This window comes from Engystomops pustulosus, chromosome 10 (assembly GCF_040894005.1).
Source record: "Engystomops pustulosus chromosome 10, aEngPut4.maternal, whole genome shotgun sequence".
In the NCBI taxonomy this organism is placed as follows: domain Eukaryota; kingdom Metazoa; phylum Chordata; class Amphibia; order Anura; family Leptodactylidae; genus Engystomops; species Engystomops pustulosus.
Genome location: NC_092420.1, coordinates 64,759,823 through 64,782,107, shown reverse-complemented (window position 1 = coordinate 64,782,107; position 22,285 = coordinate 64,759,823). Strand labels below are relative to the sequence as shown.

At 40.3% G+C, this 22,285-nt stretch overlaps 1 protein-coding gene across 1 annotated transcript in view; it reads right to left on the bottom strand.

Moving 5' to 3' along the window:
• Positions 1-5,383: 5,383 nt before the first annotated feature.
• The window catches only part of LRRC8C (leucine rich repeat containing 8 VRAC subunit C), a 33,696-nt gene continuing 16,794 nt past the window's right edge, over positions 5,384-22,285 (bottom strand). Inside the window, exons 2-3 of the mRNA XM_072126764.1 lie at positions 14,216-14,357; positions 5,384-8,193 (exon numbers count right to left, since the gene is read on the bottom strand). Coding sequence (XP_071982865.1) covers positions 5,926-8,193; positions 14,216-14,353 — 2,406 coding nt within the window. The 5' untranslated portion in view covers positions 14,354-14,357 and the 3' untranslated portion in view covers positions 5,384-5,925. The remainder of the gene's footprint in view (positions 8,194-14,215; positions 14,358-22,285) is intronic.

Below are 22,285 nucleotides of genomic sequence, written 5' to 3'. Positions count from 1 at the left end.
CATCACAGAGTAACCCTATTGGGATAGGCATAAGGTACTGCAGGTATTACACTATATTCTTGGAGTAGCTGGGAGCAAAGGATAACAAATTCGGGGGGCTTCCAGTATTAGAGAGGTAGGATTCCAATGTGGGAGATTACTGAGGAGGTGTGCTGAAATGAATGGAGGCATGAATAATTAGCAGACGAGGGAGATAGCTGATTACTCTGTGATATAACGAGCCATGCACTTGTGTGACATCACATGATCAGGGACTGGTTTTTAAACAATAACGCTGACAGAAAGTATTTTAGAAAATTGTATAACTTTTCACTATACAAACAAAAACACAATAATTTATTTGTGGAAATTGGACAACCCCTTCACATCCATGTGGTAACATTTTTCCTACAGGTCTTCTGTAGTCCCTGTTCAGTCTTGGGTACTACTCATCAGTATCCCAGGAGAAATCCAAAAGTGGAAAGCTAGTGACACTTATATACAAATTAAGCAATTCTGCTCCCTGGTAAGTGACGATACTGCTCTCTATCAGGTAAAAAGTTACAAATAGGACAAAAATCGACATTTGGACAACATTAGTGACCTAGGAACCTTATTGCTCTGGCACCTTATCATGGAGGAAGGCTTCTTAAAGGAAATTTACCATCAGAATCAGGGGCACTTAAATATCCAGACCCTATGACTACGGTGATCTTCTTATATTTGTAATCCATGGCCTCTTTCCTTCTAAAATCAACATTTGATGTTTCAGCACACACAACGTTTGACATTTCACCATGTGTTACACGTGGGAGGGGGAGGTGCTGCACTCCTGCTACGCAATGTGTTAGAGCCTGTGGATCTGTAGCATGCAGGGGCTCTGGTAACACCCCCCAGAGCTCCTCAGTCTCATTAGTATAACTTAATTTTAGAAGGAAGGAGGCCATGAATAACAAATATAAAAGATTACCACAGTCACGGTGCCTTAATCTACAAATAGGGTGTCCCTGGTTAATCGTGATAGAAGATTTGCTTTAAATAATCCTAGTTGTTTTAAATGATACAGTAGCTGGCTATGTAGCATACCAAACTCTGTGAATTCCCCCTGCAAGGGGTATGTGTTTTGCCGTGACCTATTGTAAGGCACCATTCTGTTTTTCTTCAATAAAATTTAGTTGAAACTAAATAATCCTAGTTGAATGGAGATTGGTGGGACTGGATTGTAGGGTGCACATACCGGTCCTTGAAAATTTAGGCTACGTGTGTGCCCTGGGTGTTCTTCTGGTGCTTTGGACAAGTGCCACTTGGCATTACAGGAGCCCATTGTATCCTCCCCATAATATAGGCCTCGCTCTGGGAACAGCTGTCATTCTTGATTTCTTCACATTCATGACTGTGACCCTTCCTTTACAGAAAAAGACCAAATGCCACTAGCTAATAGCTGGACTATGGTTTCTTACTTGTCTGTATAACATCACTACCTCTAATAATATCAGTAGGGACGTCTGCAAACTCCTGTGGTCTGGGAGTTATTAGATAAGCAGTGAAAACAAGTGTAACCAAATAGAATAAATCTTAAGAATAAACCTGTTCTTGTGAACAAGTACAAAAAAATATTATTATGAGATTGATGTAGTCTGCATAAAGGGGCGTAACAAGAAGAGGGAGGGCCCCATAGCATACCTCTGAATGGGGCCCACTCAGAAAATATACATATTTGTATACTCACGCAATATACACTGATGCACAAACATTTATGCACTGATATACACTTAAAGGGAACCTACCACCACGATTCTACCTATAAAGGTAGATCGGGTGGTAGGTGGATGATTGGAACGTGAGGATAGCCCTTTTTTGGGGTAATCCTCACGTTCCGGCTATCTTTTAGTAAACTTTAATAAGCAGGTATGTACATTTTTTTAAGTGGCTACTGGGGCGTGGAGTAGCCGGACATGAGGCTACACGTCACGGCTACTCCACGCCCCATTAGCCTCTTTTCTCTGCCTACCATATTATCTTCGGCGCGCAGTTACGAGGAGCCCTCGTCCGTGTACCCGCCGTTCTGTGCATGCGCAGAACGCAGGCCTGCGGTTGCGCGGCCATAGCTCCGAGGCCGGCGCTACTGTGCATGCGCATACTCGCCCATACTTGGTAGCTGCGCGCCGAAGATGAAATGGTAGGCAGAGAAAAGAGGCTACTGGGGCATGGAGTAGCCGCGACATGTAGCGTCATGTCCGGCTACTCCACACCCCAGTAGCCGCTTAAAAAAAATTTACATACCCACTTATTAAAGTTTACTAAAAGAAAAAAAAGGGCTATCCTCATGTCCCATTCATCCACCTACCACCCGATCTACCTTTACAGTTAGAATCGTGGTGGTAGGTTCCCTTTAACTGATGGGTCCCAGTAGTTGCTGACCACATGGGGGAAGTACACGGCAGGAATAGAGATGAGAGATCTATCGTCCTGTTGTTCTGCTGTCCCCGCCTCTCCCCAAAATTTCTTATCTGAGCTAGCGAATCATGCTGTGTACTGTGGAAGATGTACATTGTTATATACATATTATACAGTACAATGTGCACCATAATATCTATATAATGGTGCACATCCTCCATTATTTAGTGTGGGGTTGGATACCAGGGCCCCCTGACGCTGTGGACCCCATAGCAACTGTAAATCTGTGAATTCTTTTAAATAGTATAATTTAGATTAAATATAATTCACTATTTAAAGGTTATAGGAAATTACACACTCTCTGTTTGTCAGTAGAGGAAGAAAGCAGCCCTGCTCTATCTTTCTGTAAGAGGGGAACAAGAACACTTTTATGATGTATAAGTAACCTGATGTGATCATTTTTTGTTAGTGATTTCAAAGAAATGAGCGATTTGCGGCACAAGCATCCAAATTTTAAAGGGAAAGTCTCTAGAAAATGACAGCACTTGGGGATCTGAGGGCAATGTAGAAAAGGAAGGGATAAGAATCTTACACATTTTTAGAATGATTTTCAAATAAAGTTTTATTGTACATTTTGTATATCTGTATACACCACAGTTACTTTGTAACATGTATAATACTTAGATGCTCCCATGTATGTTACAGGCACAGCTGGTTAAAGGATGTAGTATAAATCAAGTCAATGTTACAAACTTAAAATTGCTTCCAGGTCCTACTTTTCTTAACATATGGCATGTATGATCATTCCTAATTTTACAGTCCTGGAGATGGTTATAGTGCATATAAATCAACTGTTTACATTGTGTTATCTATCAATAGTGCTTATTTTTACCAAATGCTCTCATAACGGCAGGCACATTTTGGGAGAATAACTTGGAAATTATATGCAAGACATTCCTTGCTATACTTTACTGTGTGATTTTATAGAAACAAATATCTTTATGAAAAGTGAAGTAATCTTTACGGGTAGAATGGTATCGATTAGTAGCTACAAGAAGTAGATGTTCTACTATCATTTAAAAAAATTCTTGTATGTTCACATGTACCAATTTTTGTCAGCTAATAAAAACTGATCCAAGGATTGAGCCAAGAGACTAAAATCTTGTGACAGTGTCCTTTAGAACATTATAATATAGCAGCATTTGATTTTTAAGATTCATATAGTTAAGAAACTTTTCAAAGGGAACTAACTTTTTCCAATAACCAGAGACTAGAGAGAAGAGACAGATTCTGTACTGCAAAATAATGACACTGGATCTATGGCATTTCTGTTATGCTATAAATTCAGTACCAGCCTCTCGGAAATAGGAAGCGATAGAATCGTTATAATTAAACTGTGTACAATATCTTGGCTTTCTAAGGAATTATTTTGTATTCTGGTAAACAGTAAAGGGGTTGTACCAAGTTTAATTGTTATCCCCTACAATGCTGTAAACACCATTGTTACACAAGAACAGGGGTCCCATTCTCACTAATTGGTCGATTTGAAGATCAAAGATCTATCCTCAATACTTTGTGAGCACTGAAAGTTGCTGAACACAGGGCTCAGTTATCTCAGACACTTCCATTTACTGCCATTGAGAGATGGATACTGAATAATCAAGTGCTGTCTTCAGCAATTTTTAGTACTGAATGGTGTGACTGGACACATGTTCAGGCTGACGCTCCATGGAAGAATGAGCCCCCTGTCCTCATGATCGATGGAGGTCCCAGTACTTAGACTTTACAGTATTATCATATCATATACAGTACAGGATTATCGCTATTGAATTGTAAAAATGTAGACAACCAGACAAAAATTAAAGCGATTATCAATACCAGAGTATCTTTATGGATAATACATAGCTACGAAGCCTTGCCAAATATTTTAGATAGTTCCCTAAAGTTCTCTTTGTCAAAAACAAGAAATATAAAGCTTTTACTGTAAGAGTATTTTTAGGCCCTGGGTCTTTGTTTCCCCTCTGTCCAATAAATGGACATATTTATTGTGGTTGATTAATCATGACAAAAGAGGAAATATTGGTGCACGGGATGTTTGAGCAAATATTTTTTTTCTTTTTCTGCTACACTTGTGTGGTTGGCCAATCAACGTAATATAACAAACACCAGAAATCTGCCGACAGATCAACTAGTTGGTGTAGAGCAAACCTTAAAAAGAAAACCCTCTCCACCGGTTTACTACACATCTAAAACTGTGCCAGTTATGCTTACCACTTACACTGAAGGTCCCAGGCTGCTCTGTAATAAGACAAGAACTGAGCTACAATTAAAGGGATGCGTTATTGTATTGTAAGAGTAATTGATTTGGCATCTTACATTGGTGTAAACAGCCGGTCACCTTAGTGTCTACCTAGCATGACATCCCTAGTGCCCCTAGCCCACAAAAATATGAGGCTGCAGTCGGCTTAAGAGTTATGTGGAGAAAGCCACTGTGGCCACTAGTTAAAAACACTCCTTCAACTTCAGCGCACAGCTCCCTGTAGCATAACTCAGACTTCACAGACTGAAGATGTCTGGGTAGGACATCAGCTCCGGCTACTCCATGCCCCATAGCTTTTTTTTTACAAAATGTGCATATTACCCTGATTAAAGATTAGAAAAGATAGAGGGGAGTAAAGGATTAGCCCTAAAAAGGGCTATCCTTACATACGTTAGATGCACCTACCACCACATCAATAGGTAGATCTGTAGTGGTAGGTTTCCTTTAAGGATCATAGGTTAGAAAGACACTTACCTTCTCTCACCTGACATATATTGGAACACTTCCATGCTGTAAGCTGCTTTAGCCAACAAATCTAATGCATATGGTCAACCTAAGTAGAATTCTAAAAGGGTTAAGTAAATAACTGAAGATGTTTTATCTATTTTATAAGACTTTGTGGTGCTCATTCTTATGTTTCAATAATTTATCCCAATACAAAAGTCTATAGAAATTAAAAGTAACTCATCAATGTTCAGAATAAGTTTTATAGTGCATGGAATACTAGAATAAAAAAGACCAAAACAAGTTCCTTTTTTCAAATTCTGATAAAATAAGGCACAAACTAACATTCTTGAAATACTTTAAGTTATCCATTCATAACAGATGAGCTAATTCATGATATCTTGGTCCCTGTAATTGAAACAAAAATAACCGACAACATGATCACTATGTAACAATACATACATGTTTCCCATTCTCAGACAGTACCTGAGCATTTTAAAACCCAAAAATAATATGTTTACAAAGGTTCCACAAAGAGTTATATTGTCCTGCAATAGAATGATTTAATGCCATATTGTATAAGATCAGTTTCAAAGAGCCAACACTACAGTGCTGAAAATAGAGGCCAACAATATGTACAATGACATAATGCCCAGTATACTTGGGCCGTGGTAAGACAAAAAAGAATAAGGTTCAGTAATAGTCATTCCCTTGCTTCGACAACAGTACTGGTTTTGTCATCCCTTTCAGTCCCACAGTAGATCCTGACATCAGGATGTTTTGTCCTACTCAGATTTCATTTGTTCTCTAATATCGGATGGAAGTGTCTCAAATAAAGTGTCTTCTACAACAAGTCCAGTTCTCTTCAAGGCCCTACAATCTCCAAGTTCTGGTGGCAAAGTTTCAAAGTGATTACCTTTAATGTCCAGGTAAGACAGGAACACCAAATTCCCAATCTTTGGCGAAAGAGTGCTCAAGTTATTCTTCCCGATTTTTAAGGTCTTCAATTTCTTGCAGAAATACAGTTCATCTGGAACGCTTTCCACTTTGTTGCAAGAAATGGAGAAATATTGTAAACTTTGAAGAACTCCAATCTCAGGAGGAATAAATCTAATGTCATTATATGATAAATCTAAGTATCGAAGTTTATGGCATAGGAACAAGTGAGAGGGAAGCACCTCTATCTTGTTGTGGCTAAAATATAGTCTTTCCAAACTGCTAAGTTTCTTTATATGTTCCGGGATGTAGGTAATGCTGTTGTACCACAGCTTTAAGATTGTGAGTTTACGCAAATGTTGGAAACTAAGTATTTCTTCAATGGATTTTAGATTGTTTTCTTTCAGATCCAGTTCTTGAAGAGCTAGAAGGCTGAATATGGCATGAGGTATGCGTTCTAGGTCACAGTGGATAAGCTCCAGCTCTGTCAAGTTGATCATTTTCTTCAGATTGTTAAGCATTACCAGCTTGGTTCCATCGTTATGGAGAGATAGCTTCTGAAGATGACCCGAAACATCAACTGCTCCTTGAGGGATCTTAGATAAATTACTCTTGATAAATAATATCTTAAGGCTCTTCAGCTCCCGGAAAGACTCAAGAGTGATATTTTTGGATATATCAGGGCTTAAGGAACCAATCAAGTACAGTTCCTCTAGATTTCTCAAACTGTACATCCATGGTGGAAGTTCTCGGATATCGTCAAACTTTACTCTCAGTATTTTTAGATTCTCTTTTAAAAAAGCCAAGGCTGCTGTATGAATTTTTACAGAGCACTGATACAAGGACAATTCTTGAAGGTTATCTAACTGAGCAATCGTTGCCGGTATCATGACATTATTGATGATTTCTAGCTTCAAAGATTGCAGCTCTGTTATCTCAAAAACCGTATCTGGAAGACCAGAGAGCATAAATAATTGTATTTCCAAGCGGTTGTTGGCATTAGTTAGTAACCTTTGTCGTAGCTTATCAGCCGTCCACTCATTGTTTAAGTTTAATTGTTTCAGTTTATTTTCACTGACTTCAGACAGGAAAACGGCAAATCTTTTTGAGTACAGTGGGTCATATTGGTCGATCATGTGAAACATGAAGGCAAAGTCATTTTTCACATCTGGGATATCGTCGATCCCTGTTTCTTGACGAACATATTCAAAGGAGTATTCCTTTAAGGAGCGGTAGAACAGCCAGTAGAGAGTATAAAGGCACGTCAGTCCATAGACTCCGACAAAACACAAGTAACAAAAGGATAGTTTAGAAAACAAGTGTGCCATTGTGTGATTACAGGAAAAGTTCTTATACCCAGTCATATCTTGTATGTCAACATTACAGTCCACAGTAAACTGCACTTTGGAAACAAGTGCACTATTGTAGCAGATAATAATGAGGAATTTAAGGACTTTCAGTATAGTTTGACGCACATACATGGCATAAAGAAGATCTCCTTCCTCAACGTGAAGGCGAAATTTCTTTACTTTCTCAAATAAGGCTTTAGCTTGTTCCCCTTCCTTTTTATCCAGGGCTCCTGCTGTAGTCTTATCTACCACAAACTTCTCAGGAATGGATTTTAGTGACTGGGTCTTCACGAGTGGACTCTCCACAGCAGATGGGCCGGCAATGGTTTTGTTCAGAGTATTCTTTCGATTGTCCTTCTCCTCTGGCTCTTCACCAGATACTTCAGACAAGGCCCTGGTTGTCCAGGGGGAGTCAAAACACTTCCCAAGTATGGAAATAAAATGCTCAATTTTCGAACTTGATCCCGGAAATTTAAACCAAAAGTTGCTACACACCATAAAAATTAAAGTGTGGATGAGAACCAGGTAAGGGAAATACTTTGCATACCAATGAAGGGCTCGCTCATAGCACATCTGGTTAATAAAGCTGTACTGTTGAAGATCCAAGTCTGTCTTTAATCCCCTCATTTCCACAGTCCCAGAAGGAGATGTTGGTTTTGGAGCCGGAGGAGGCATATTTGTGACCACTGCACCAGATGCATTATAAACGGAGGAGTTCTGTGTTGGGTGTATTCTCTTTGGCAAACAGATGATCTTGTCTTGCATTACCTGAGTATAAAGAATAAGGAAAAAGTAATTATAATAATTATTTTTAGAAGGTATTTTAGGATGTTGACCACAAGTTCTTATTTGATATCAATATATGGGGTTAAAGGGATTAGCTGCTAATACAAAAGTTTTCTTAGCAGGTACAGAACCATATTGGGGTCACCCATAATGTACTTACCCCAGTAATCTTTCTCTGTAGAGGGAGCTATGAGTCACATGTTACTGTATGAGTGCCCTCTCCATGAACAGCACTTACTGCTAGGGTTTTCCCCTTACTTTACTTACCCTAGTAAACTAGTGGTAAAAACCCTTTTTAGAAAGTTAAAAATGTTCTGCATGAGCAGAGAAAACTGAGCATACAAAAATATTTTAAATGGAATAACCTTTATTTATCTAAATATCTGCTTATTCTGTGTCCTGTAAGGGGTCTAACTCAGTAATTGATACCAGTAGTTGTCACTGTATCTACAAGTGTGAGAGGAGGTTACTATGCCAGAATCATTAGAGTGGAATCTATAAGTGGATGCAAAGAGTTGGAGTTGATTAAAGGTTCTCTTTATTGTATTCAAAATATTCAAAATAATTATTTTTTAGTTTCCAAACCTCCAGTGTGAATTCTACCTGCAAAGGGGTTTCAAGCATGCAAAGTACTTTAATAACATGAAGCATCCTATGTGAGCTGTAAAAAGGCTGTAATAATCGTTGCCAACTAAGTCCGAACTTCCCAGACCATGTCTCATTCCATAAATTGTGCTATCGGTGGGTTTTTGACCTCCACGTTTCCTGCATCTCTGTTCCCGATCCTGGTCTCCTGCCTACAATTACCAGGGCTGTGGAGGGGGAGTCGTGGTGTTGGTGACAATTTTCAATGGAGTTGGAGTCATGTTAAAGTGGACTAACTCCATCTTCACAAACATATAATAAATCATAAAAATGTTGACATTTCCTTTAAGTGTCTGTTTTATTCCTGATCGAAGAATTTATGCCATGAGTGAGCGACATTTATTGTTCCATGGGCCATATTGTCACACTGCTCAGCTTTAAGGGGCCACATCAGTAACCAGCACCCTATATGCACCCACAATCACATTGCAGCACAAAATGCCATGCCAAAAATTATAAATATCACAGCACACCAATAAATACAAACCCAGCAACCAAATGCTGCATTTAGAGCAGACAATAATAGCGCAGACACCATAGCAGATAATAATAGTAATTGATACATAGCAGGCTTAAAATACTGGAGACCCCCAAAACATAAAACTACTAATACTGGAGACCCATGAGAGCAGACAAATACAAAAGACCCCATAGAAGATAATACTGAAGACCCCTGGAGTATAAAAAAATCGAATAATTTTGGAGACCCCAGAGCAGACTAACAATACAGAAGACCCCATATCAGACAATTACTAATAGTTTAGACCCCCAGAGCACATAATAATATTGGAAACCCCATAGAAGATAATACTGGAGAACCCCAGTGCATATAACTAATAATACTGAAGACCCCAGAGCAGACAAAAAAAATAAACAAATACTGGGGACCCCATAGAAGATTATATTGAAGACCCCTGAACTATAAAACCAATAATATTGGAGACCCCAGAGCAGACTAACAATACAGAAGACCCTATATCAGACAAATACTAATACGGAAGACCCCCAGAGCACACAATAATATTGGAAACCCCATAGAAGATAATACCGGAGACCCCCAGTGCATATAACTAATAATTTCTGGAGACCCCACAGCAGACAAAAAATAATAAATCCTCTCCTTTTCTGTCTCTTCTTCTCCTCCCTGCACCAATGAAGTTATGGAAGTGCTCATTGGACTCTGACTGTGGCAGGGGTCCTGGCTTTACAGTGTGCATGCGGCCTCTCGCGTGGCTTGTGTGTCCCCGATCTCCTTTAAGTTGGAATAAATTATGTACATGCTTAGTAGTGAAGATTCTCTGCTATAGATTAGAAAAATAAGTCACTGGGAAGGAATTCCTGCATTTATCTCATGCACTGCTAGAGTGACCAGGCAAACAGGACTGTGGAGTCTGAGTTGTGGATTCGGTGACCATTTTGGTGGTGCTGGAGTCAGAGTCTAAGTGCAGAAAATTGAGGAGTCGGAGTCGAAGGTTTGGCTCACTGACTCTATTGCCCTGACAATAACTGTTACAGGTCAATGTTACACAATGGTGTCAGGCCAGTTTAAGGATATGCACACCAGGAAGGGAAAGATAAGGGATCAGTCAGGCTTCGGAGTGGAGTGGCAGAGGAATATTCTTTTTATTTGTACAAAGATGATTGGGTGACTTTACCAAGATTCTTTTTTCAGTGGATAACACCCTTAAAGGAAACCTACCACTTGAAATGGTAAGCTCCGGCACCAGCTCACCCTGAGCTGGTGCTCGGTGTTTTCTTCTTAAACCTGCCATTTCAAGTGGTAGGTTTCCTTTAATCTCCAGACTCCATAGATGCTGGGGTATAGCTTAGTTTGTCCCACGGTGTCTGGGTGTAATAAAGTTTCATTAAAACCTGATAAACATTTGTTTCTACCAACCCCTAGTACACAAGAATATGCACACGTCTGGATCCAAATAGTTTACAGATACTATCTTAGAGGAAATGTCTTGTAATATAATTATCATTTGGATTGTTTGTTCTGGTACAAAGAAAATGAATATAAACGGAACAAACCAGGTGAACAATTTCCACTGCGGTTTCTAAGACAACAAGGGAAAGGCCTTACGAAATAAACAAACTAATTACAATCTCAGATGTGAAGTCACAGTGGAATTTCCTTAAATTATTCACTTGCTGAGGCAAATTTTAATGGAATAATAATTAAATTCAGATGGAAACTAATGTTTAATGAAGCATTTATCAGAGGAGATCATACTTATGGATATATTTGCCACACATATGTAGCGGGGAGATGTTTTTGTTCAGTAATGATCTTCAATGATCTGTTTGAAGTTTGTTGCTGTACAAAAAATGGGAACAGATCCAACATCAATAAGGACACTTCTATTCTATACTTCTCTATACTACCAGATAGGTGGAGTCATGTTGACTGTTTCAACCCAGAACCACCCACCTGACAGTAGAGAGACTAAATAGCATAGTTTTTAGTGTAGTTTTAGTACCCAATACGCTAATTACCGTAGTCTCTATACGGTCAGATGTGCGGCGCAGACAACCAGGCTCCACCCATCTGACCGTAAAGATCAGAAATGAATGTAACTGACTGGCTAGAGAGCAAATTCCAACCATGTCGGAATCAGAGGATCAACATCCATAAGTGGATGCAAAGAGTTGCAGTTGATAGAAGTTTTCTTTTGCTAAAAAAATTTTCTTTTTGGTTGCTAAACCTGCAGTAAGAATGTTTCCTGTAAAGCAGTTATAAGTATGTAAAACAATTTGTTTGCTCTATTTGCTAACCTCTGCTATTGAGAAAAATATATGAAAAGGTTGTAATAATCATCTGCACTACAAAGTTACTATCCAGCAGCACAATATACCCCTATATAGTGGCTAAATCAAATAACAGCTAAGATCTAAGAGATAATTGTGGTCTTTACCACCTTCACAGGTTCAAAATCATGGTGTATATGGTGTGAAAAAGACCCAAGTCCATCAAGTCCTTTAAGAATTAAACTAATGTTTTTCCCCATAACCCGTGATATTTTTGCCCTCCAGAAAGGCATCCAGGCCTCTCTTGAACATGTACATAGAGTCGGCCATAACAACCTCCTGCGGCAGAGAGTTCCATAGTCTCACTGCTCTTACAGTAAAGAACCTTTGTCTATGGTGATGGTAAAATCGCCTCTCCTCTAGGCGTAGAGGATGCCCCCTTGTCCTGGTCACAGGCCTAGGTATAAAAAGACCTTTGGAGAGATCCTTGTACTGTCCGTTCAGGTATTTGACCGATATATCAGAAGAATATTAGTTTATGAATGTTGTTTCTTTCTTTCCTTCTAATTATATATCTCCTGCCAGGTGTGCACCACCAAAGTTACGTATGTTTTAATCTTAGGGGAGAGGGAAAGTGTAGGAGAAGTGGCAGTAAAATGTAACTTTTATTAATTATAATTAAAAGTAGAAAATAGTTGTGAACGAATTTTAACAAATAGGGAAAGTTCAAGGGATGTTTTCCCCTTCCATGCAGAGACTGACCCCTATAAATTGACTTGCATGGATTCCCTTAAATTGAGGGATTTATTTGAGGGTATCGTGATCCAACTTCGAAGATATTATTAATGGTGTGATATCCAGTGTGGAAGTTGGATCACGATACCCTCAAATAAATCCCTCAATTTAAGGGAATCCATGCAGGTCAATTTATAGGGGTCAGTCTCTGCATGGAAGGGGAAAACATCCCTTGAACTTTCCCTATTTGTTAAAATTCGTTCACAACTATTTTCTACTTTTAATTTTAATTATAATTAATAAAAGTTACATTTTACTGCCACTTCTCCTACACTTTCCCTCTTCCCTAAGATTAAAACATACGTTCAGGTATTTGTACATTGTAATGAGGTCTCCCCTCAGCAGATTTTTTTCTAAACTGAATAATCCCAAATTTTGTAATCTGTCATTATATTCTAGTCCCCCCCCCCATTCCTCTAATAATCTTGATTGCTCTCCTCTCAGTTCTAACGGCAAAACTATATCCTTATCATGAGAATCAATTCCTCTCTTGATACATCCCATATCAGCAGCAGCCGTCTGGCTCTGGTCACTAAAATTAAGTTTACCATCCACCAATACCCCCAAGTCTTTTTCATCTGCAGTTTTACCAAGTAACTGACTGTTTAGACGATAATTGTACTTTTTGTTTTCATGGCCCAAGTGCATAACTTTACATTTATCTACACTAAACCTCATAAACCATTTCTCTGCCCATACCTCCAGCTTCCACAAATCCCTCTGTAATGTTACTATCCTCCTCTGTATTAATGACTTTACACAGCTTAGTATCATGTGCAAACATTGAAACTTGACCTTGTAAACCCACTACAAGGTCATTAATAAACATATTAAAAAGAAGTGGCCCCAATATTGACCTCTGTGGCACCCAACAGGTAACGTCAACCCAATCTGAAAATGTGCCATTAATTGACCCTCTGTTTTTGATTGCTTAAGACAAAAAAACACAATACTGGGGTCAGAGGAGAATCACCACTTTAATATCACACCAGGATTGATTTTATAGATGCCACAGAACCGGATACATCCACTGTTAAATTTGCACTCAAAATATGATTTTTTTTATATATATACAGTTTCCCATTACCAACTGCAGCTTTAAGGCTACATTCACACTACAATATGGGGGGCGTATATACGGCCGACGTATATATGGCCGATATACGTCCCCCATACACTTCTATGGGCTCACGGCCCCACACGTGCGGCACCATACCGCTCCGTAGCCCGGGGAAAGATAGGACATGTCCTATCTTTCCCCGTATTACGGCGCCGTGCGACATTAATTTCTATGGAGAGGGGCGGGGGTGAGCGGCGCTCACCTCCTCCTCCTCTCCCCGCGCTGCCGTGTGCCCGCCGGCGGGCTCACGGCAGTGTGAATTTAGCCTAACAGTGAATATCTCCAGTTCTGCGGTACCTAGAAATAAATCTTATTAAATTGGACATTCTCTTGGAGAATTCTCTTTGGAGAAGTACATGCACCCTCTGCATCTGTATATGAACCTGAGGAAATGTGATGGATAAACGGAAAATGTATTGTAAAAAAAAAAAAAAAATTATATATATACACCAATTGCAATGTTGTAAAACCTGAAATAAAGGTCTCTGGTACTGTAACTATTCCTTGGTGAAGTACAATAAATTCTATATTTTCCATGGATTTTAGACTAAAACTAAATGGATTCCCTTTTTTTCAACCTTACTGATTATTTTTATGTGATGTGCTGCTTGAGCATTTACTATGTGTATTACGGCTGGATCACAAAACTGAGGTGAAGGGGTTCTGGGAGAATGTTAGTAATATAGTGATTACCTGTAATGTACAGCCAAACACTCCAATCATAAGCATGGCCACTGACAGATAATCCGTAAACACGTCCCACCATGGTTTGAGGACTCGGAATGCTGGCTGCTGCTCCGAGAACTGACGGAATTCGGTAACTGGAATCATTGTCCTGTAAGACACAGAGAGCACTGTAACTCATTGACTGTCATGGCGAGGGAAAGCAAGACAAGAAGGATCAGTGACCTCTCCGTGTCGCACAGCTTCATCATGTCTAGTCATTTTTGATGGATTACTTACTTTAAGCTCATCATCATGGTTTTACATTATATTTATACATTAAACTTAATAGAGTTTTCTTTCCCAAATAATAAATCTTACATGAGAAAGTATCATCATTTCAGTTCAGTATTATTGCATACTTATAGAAGGAGAAATTACAGGCACTTTAGGTAGATTCTAGGGACATAATGCAAATGCTATTCACAGTCACAGATGGATACAAGAGAATTTCCCAGTGTATTCTGATAGACTCATCTATGAGCAGGGCATGCATAGTGCTACCATCATCAGAACTTTATTGTCCTATCAAATGTGACTCAATCTGAACTGGGAGGTGGTGGAAGCCCTGAAACTATTTCCAGCATGGCCTGGGAGGCTCTCAAAAGGTAGTCACCGTCCTGAAGCCCTGTCTCTGGAAGGACTGGGTCCTCCCGGCTGTGGAGAACCAAAAAAGCAGCTCCCAGGGAGCGTCCGCCACGATGTGTCCTTCCTGGAAGCCACCCAGGATGAGTTAGGGCTCCAGGAGGACAGGTCCTTTTTGATAGCCTCTCAGATATTCTGCCACAACCAGGGTGAGGTGTCAGGCCATGCCGAAAAAGGCTCCAGGATGTCGGTCACAGCTTCCACACCTTTCACAACCTCTCAATTTTGGAACTACAGTTACTACAAATTGCTGTCCAATTCGATTTGCTCATCTCTACTGATGGCCTATCTTCCATGCTACTTTTAGGCCTATAGTCTCTTTTACACTTTTTTAACCACTGGGCAGCCTTACTATGAATTCATACCCAGAACTGACTTGCATTGGTAAGACTAAACTAAACAATGTAGGAATTCACATCCCAATCCCATAAATCTATTTTAGTTATTTAGTCTATGATCTCCTTAGTAGTGAATCTACTACTGGAATACATAACACAATGTTATACAATGTTTTTAACAGAATTAAACATCTGACATGATACATTTTATTCTAATTGGCTATAAGTGCCGGTAGTTTCTTCTAGTATAATTCAATCATTGCATCCACTGGGGTTATTATGTATCCTGCGTACCGCAGCCATGTGTATATTCTATTAAATATGCAATAAGCTATCGTTGATGGAGTCATGATAGGAGACATTACATTTTGGTGAAAAAACATTTATATAATATACATGAATGAAACCATTTTTATTTTTTGTCTTGTAGACTACAAAATGGATGGGTACAAACAGCTGCCGCACATGGAGATGGCAATGCTGTTACTGGAGAGTGTATGTAGCCCCCTAGTAGATGCTAGAAGTATAGTCAGCGTGCTTGTTGTGGTGCATAGGCAGTAGGTGCGCTTGGTCTCTGTTTACTTTGAAGAAGCTATCAACTGGCGTTCCGACATGTAAATGCTGCTGCTATTCACAATTCACATATGCCAACTATACTGGCATGTCAGTGCCATAAACATGTTAATAGAGACCTATAGGGGGATTAAATAGGATTGCATGTTTTTTTAAAATAGTTTTTAGTACTTTATAACCCACTTAAAGGGTGTTTCCAGGCTAATCATAGAAAGGAGATTCCAACACTCTGATACTGACATCTGATGCTTAGACAAGGCCAGAAGTTTTTTGGATGTTCTTCTACAATGTTTTCAACATTTTTTTTAAATGTTCTAGAAATGTTTTCCTGTATGTCACTGTGACTTTGAGTAAACTTGGCTGACCTCAATTCCTGGGAACATGCAAGACAATCAGTAAAAAGAAAATGTCTTTGGGGCATTATGTAGATATTCCTTCGCTAAAAATGATCTCTAAAAGTCACTAAGAGAACGACAGTGAGTCCCTGAGCTTCCAATATCAGAATATATAGTAAAGTTTAGGAGCAGATTGTAAAATATGAACTTGCATTATGAAAGTACCACATACTTCAAACCCACAGTCCTTGTATAGAGACACTTAAAAATATATCTCTACTAGAAGCATAAGAGACATTTCTACCTGCTGTATAAATACTTGTAGTAACGGGATTCATACTATCATCTATTTTCCTCTCATACATGAATAAAAATTCCTGGTCTCTCGCCTACAATAACCAGGGCTGTGTAGTCGTGGAGCCGGTGACTATTTTGGTGGAGTCGGAGACATGATTAAATGGACCGACTCCATCTGCGCAAATGTAAAATATATAATAACAGTTTTGAACTTTCCTGTAAATGTCAGTTCTATTCCTGATCTATGAATTTAGGCCAGGAGTGAGCAACATTTAGAACATTCACATCAATGGGCAAAATGCTTGTCCATTTGAATTGTCCACAAATGGCCATCCGACTTCCAGTAGATAAGTGAGGGATGAGGTGCGCTTACCCAGCACATGGCACATGACTCCAATTCCACCAAAATGGCCACTGGTGGAATACAGCCCTGTATTCCTGATCACTCCAGCAGTTCTCAAATGAGAGTGGACACTCCTTCCTAGTGCCGTTTTCCTTTGCATGAAGTGCAGCACAGATAGAACAGGGTTGCACAACCTGTGGCCGTTGAGCCCATCAAGCCTGGATCTGACAGTCAGAGCCCAATCAGCACTTCCATAACTGATGGAGGCCGTGCATACAACCAGTGGGAGAAGAGGCTGCAGTGTGGTGCAGGGAGCAGAATAAGGAAAGGAGATGATTTATCTTTTTTTGCCTGCTCTGGGGTCTCCATTATTAGTAGTTTTGTGCTCTGGGATCCTGCAGAATTGTTAGTCTGCTATTGGGTCTCCAGTATAATTTGCCTGCTCTGGAGATCTCCAGTATTATTACTGTCTACTGTCTACTATTACTATCATCTGGTATCTATGTATGTACTGTGGTATTTATAATTTCTGGGGTGGCATTTTGTGCTGTACTGTAGTTGTTGGTGCATAAAGGTGCTATTGGTGCTATTGAGTCTCACACTGTAGGTAAATTTGGTAAAGTACTGACCTGATGAGACCTAAAGGAACCTCCAATATAGAAGCAAATGTAGTCAGAAGTGATTCATAGTCACTTGAAGGATGCGATGTGCATTATTCTGCACTCTTGCCACTACTTTATAATACTAAATTTTTAATATAGTTGGTCAATCACATTGTTTCTAATGAGGGCAGAGTACATAGAGCAATACTTCAATTACGTCCGAGGTGTCGGAAGTATATGTAATGAACAATGTAAAAGGCATTACTGGCATAGTATTATAGTCCCCTATTAGATAATGCTGCATGTGAATGAGCGCAGACAGAGTCTAATCACATATAAGGCTCCACAAGGCCGGGATCTCACACACAAATTAACTCCGGTGAGGATTCTATGGAAAAAGACATTTCCTCCTATTTAGACAATCTTCCACATAATAATAAAGTTACATAAAGAGGCTTTATATTTCACTCTACCTAATGCGATGGCCAAGAGGAAGCACTAAAGCCATTTATGGACCCTGCAGGCCAACGTGCTACAACCAGCAGGTGGCGCTACAGTTACATGAATGATAGCAGAAGAGAGAAGTTTTCAGTAATAGTTTCATTACCCATAACACTGAGTTTAGGGCAAAGTGAACGCCATGGTGTTTCTATCATTTGTGTCTTCCAATATAAAAATCTTTATAATAAGCAATAAGAACATAAGGGTCTGGTAAAAGGGAATTAAAATTGTCACTTCCCCAGTGTATTTGGGGTGGACTATTAGCAATCTAAACTTGTATTTGTTATATGGACATTATGTGAAAATTGGTGAAAGCTGCTCCAATGTTCTTTTTACTGTGTCTGATACAAAGAAGCACGAGAGAGACAACACCTTCCAGCAAGTATCCACCACCACGAGGGAAGAGGGCGCTTTCCTGTGCGTCACGTGTAGGTGACTGGAGGGCAAAACAGGACATCAGGGCACCTGACAAGTATTATCCAAAATTGATAGTAATACTCTATCCACAAAATAATTCACACACAATAACACGATTATTGTGCTGTTCCCTGAAAAGAATGGAGCAGCATGGAATGCAGGTGCTCCATTCATTATGTACCTGATCTATGGAAAGAGCTCAGCCATCACCGGCAGTGCCATCGTGAGTGAATCAAGGGCACAAAACATGACCCACCTCACTCTAAAATGTGAGTCCCAACTTTCTCAAGAACAGGCTAAAAAGAGATCTGTCCTTGTATATACATGGGATGGGGGCATAGGATCCCCATCCTCAAGATGTGGGGTCCAAGGGGTAGATATCCTGTGATATGTCATAAATACAGCTCATGAGAATACCACTTTACCCCATCCAAACCCTTTAATGTAAGAAGCCATAAGAGACGCCTGTATTCTGCTCATGGCACAGTCTATTTTTCTATTCTAGGACATTAGGACACTTCAATAAAGATACTGGGGGAGATTTATCATCAAGTTTCTGAGGTAAAACTTCTGTGGGAAAATGAAAGCTGAGCTCTGATTGGTTCCAATGGGCAACTAGACTCTAAGAGACTTATAATACATTTCTCCTACTGAATGGGGCTCATTTACTAAGGGTCCGTCGGACGCATTTTCGTCGGGTTTCCCGCCGATTTGCCTGGGGATTTTGGCACACGCGATCGGATTGTGGCGCATCGGCACCGGCTTGCACGCAATATAAATCGGGGGGCGGGCCATCGGACAACCCGACGGATTCGGACGAACCGTGGAATTTAAAAAAGGATTTGTGTCGCAAGATCAAGCACTCACATGCACCAGGAAGAAGCAGGTGAACTCTGGCGGACCTCGGGGCAGAAGCAACGGATGCAGGAACTCGGGCGCACAAGCTTAGTGAATTGCGCCGAACCAGAATCCTCGTCGGACAACGCACCGCGGGATCGCGACAGCACCGGGTAAGTAAATGTGCCTCATTGTGTCTAATACAGTTGATAGAGTTTCAAAGACGTCAAGAGCTAGAACATGGAGAGGAAAAGATGTGTATTGGGTTTATTGTCATTACTCAACACTAGTGACTAAGAGCCAATACATGATCTCTCCCCTGGTATATATAAAACGTACTCGCCTTCATATTGAAGTGCATTTGCTCATAGGCCTTGGGATATTTATCATGAAATAAGTTGCTAGGTGCGTCTGAACTCAACAGCTGGTTCTCATACTACAATATCCATCTGATTTATGTTACACAGCTCATTCCAGATGTGGTTAGGTAATACAGCCAAGCCCTGACTTTCTAAATATACTGTACATCATGCAACTTTTATTAAAATAAAATATTCTAAAAAGCATAAACAAATGAATAATTGCTGTCAAATAAATAGTGTGATAATAAGATAATAAACAGGTTTTTTTTCAGCTGATAATAAGCAGATAAAAGTTTGTTTTCACTTGATTTACTGAGGGATCAGGTTACAGCTTTACACCCAAGTTTATTGGAAAGGATAGTGAGAAGATGGAGCAACTGCCGACAGAAACACACTTGCTTTTAAAGGGGTTTTCCCACGAACTAAAGTTAGGCCCTATTCATGGAATAGGGCCAAACTTGCTGATCAGCAGGGGTCTCGTTGCTCTGTCAGACTAATGGAGTAGGCGGCCGTTCTGCTCCCCTAATCTCCGTGGACTGTTTTGCCCCATTAATCTCTATGGAGCTGACGGAGATCAGTGAGAGCGGCGTTCAGCAATGTCCATCAGAGATTGACGGAGCAGAACAGTCATGCGCGGTCATCTGCTCCATTAGTCTGATGGAGCAACGAGGGGTCCGATGGAGGTATGTGGGACCCCATCGGACCCCTCGTTTTCACAACCTCTGGGGATCTCAGCACTGAGACCGCTACTGATCAGTAAGTTAGGCCCAATCCCGTGGATAGGGCCTAACTTTAGTTCTTGGGAAAACCCCTTTAATTCTAATTTTACTGTGTAAACCGATGATTGACATAAAGTAACACTGCTCAATATTACTACTTTATGACTTTATGTCCTCTATGCTGTTGCTGCTTCTAAATGTATAAAAGAGGAAGATAAAATTTGCTGCTGCTTCTGGTAAGTGATTTATATACAGCATTGAAAGTTATTTTTCAGCAAATTATAAATAACCAGAAAATAGACATCATTGTGAACCTGTCACAGTCCTGGATAACAGGTTGGTAGTGGTTTGTGGGCCTAAATCCTCATGATAGTTTAAAGTATTTGATGACAACTATGATCAAAACTAAAACAGACACTTAGGGCAGTGATGGCGAACCTTTTGGAGACAGAGTGCCCAAACTACAACCAGTACTCATTTACATGTCATAAAGTAAAAAACATGACAATTTAAGTAGTAATTTATTGATCCCTGCTGTATCACAGGTTTCAATTGTATTGGTGTCCTGAGTTCACCAATACAATAGAAAGATGATGGAGAAATTTGGATTGTAGCTTCCCTCCAGGGGACCCAGAGCAGGAGCCCCAAAGATAACCCAAATCTATCCACACCTTCTTGCTCCTCCTATAGTGTAGGCAGCCAAGGATATTGCTTTAAAATGGTGCTGAGTATGGCACCTCCGGGGGTGTCTTGGACCACAGGAGGAAGCTTTGAGTCCTGTCGGGAAACTGTCTGTTGGCATGAAGGCCTGGGTGCCCACAGAAAGGGCTCTGAGTGCCACCTCTGGCACCAGTGCCATAGGTTCGCCACCAATGACTTAGGGACTAGAATGGCAGGACTAAAATGTTTATGTTACTCATTTTAACACATGAAAAATAAAATCTTTGTGTTTGAGACCCCTTAAATGTAAAAATTTCTACCACAAATCAATATACTGTGAGTCTACTCTTAGACGCAGTAATATACCGTATATACTCGTGTATAAGCCAAGTTTTTCAGCACAAAAAATGTGCTGAAAAACGTCCCCTCGGCTTATACACGAGTCAATACATAACGTGCATACTTAAGAAATATTTAAAAAATAATAAACCTATATACTCACCCTCCGGTGGCCCCGACGTGAAGCGCTGCTACCCCCATGTCTGCGCGGGTCCTCTTCTGGCTTCTGCGCCTGTCTTCTTTCTTCTGCTGACGCCGCCATTGTTTTTCTCCCAGGTGGCGCCTAGTATGACGTCAGCAGCGGCGCGTCATACTAGGCACCGCCTGGGAGAAAAACAATGGCGGCGCCCTGCAGAAGAAAGAAGACGGCTCGGAAGCCAGAAGAGGACCCGCGCGGACATCGGGGGAGCAGCGCTACGCATCGGGGCCACCGGAGGGTGAGTATATAAGTTTTTTTTATTTTTTAATGCTGGGCTGGGCTGTATACTACTGGGGGCAGGCTGTATATAACTGGGGGCAAGCTGTATACTACTGGGGCAAGCTGTATACTACTGGGGCAGGCTGTATATTACTGGGGGCAGGCTGTATATAACTGGGGGCAAGCTGTATACTACTGGGAGCAAGCTATATACTACTGGGAGCAAGCTATATACTACTGGGGCAAGCTGTATACTACTGGGGGCAGGATGTATACTACTGGGGCAAGCTGTATACTACTGGGGCAAGCTGTAAACTACTGGGGGCAAGCTGTATACTACTGGGGGCTTGCTGGCTATATACCTGGGGGGGTCTGTGACCAATGCATTTCCCAGCCTCGGCTTATACTCGAGTCAATAGGTTTTCCCAGTTTTTGATGGTAAAATTAGGGGTCTCGACTTATACTCAGGTTGGCTTATACTCGAGTATATACGGTAAGTGCATATAATTCAGAGAGACTGTAACATGAAGCCTACAGTACAATGTATCATTTCCTTTTTGCATATCCTGGTAGCTGTAAACATGCAACTTTTACTAAAAGTAATAATGTAATAATTCAGTAATTGTACAGATGCAGAACCATGCTGCATCGATA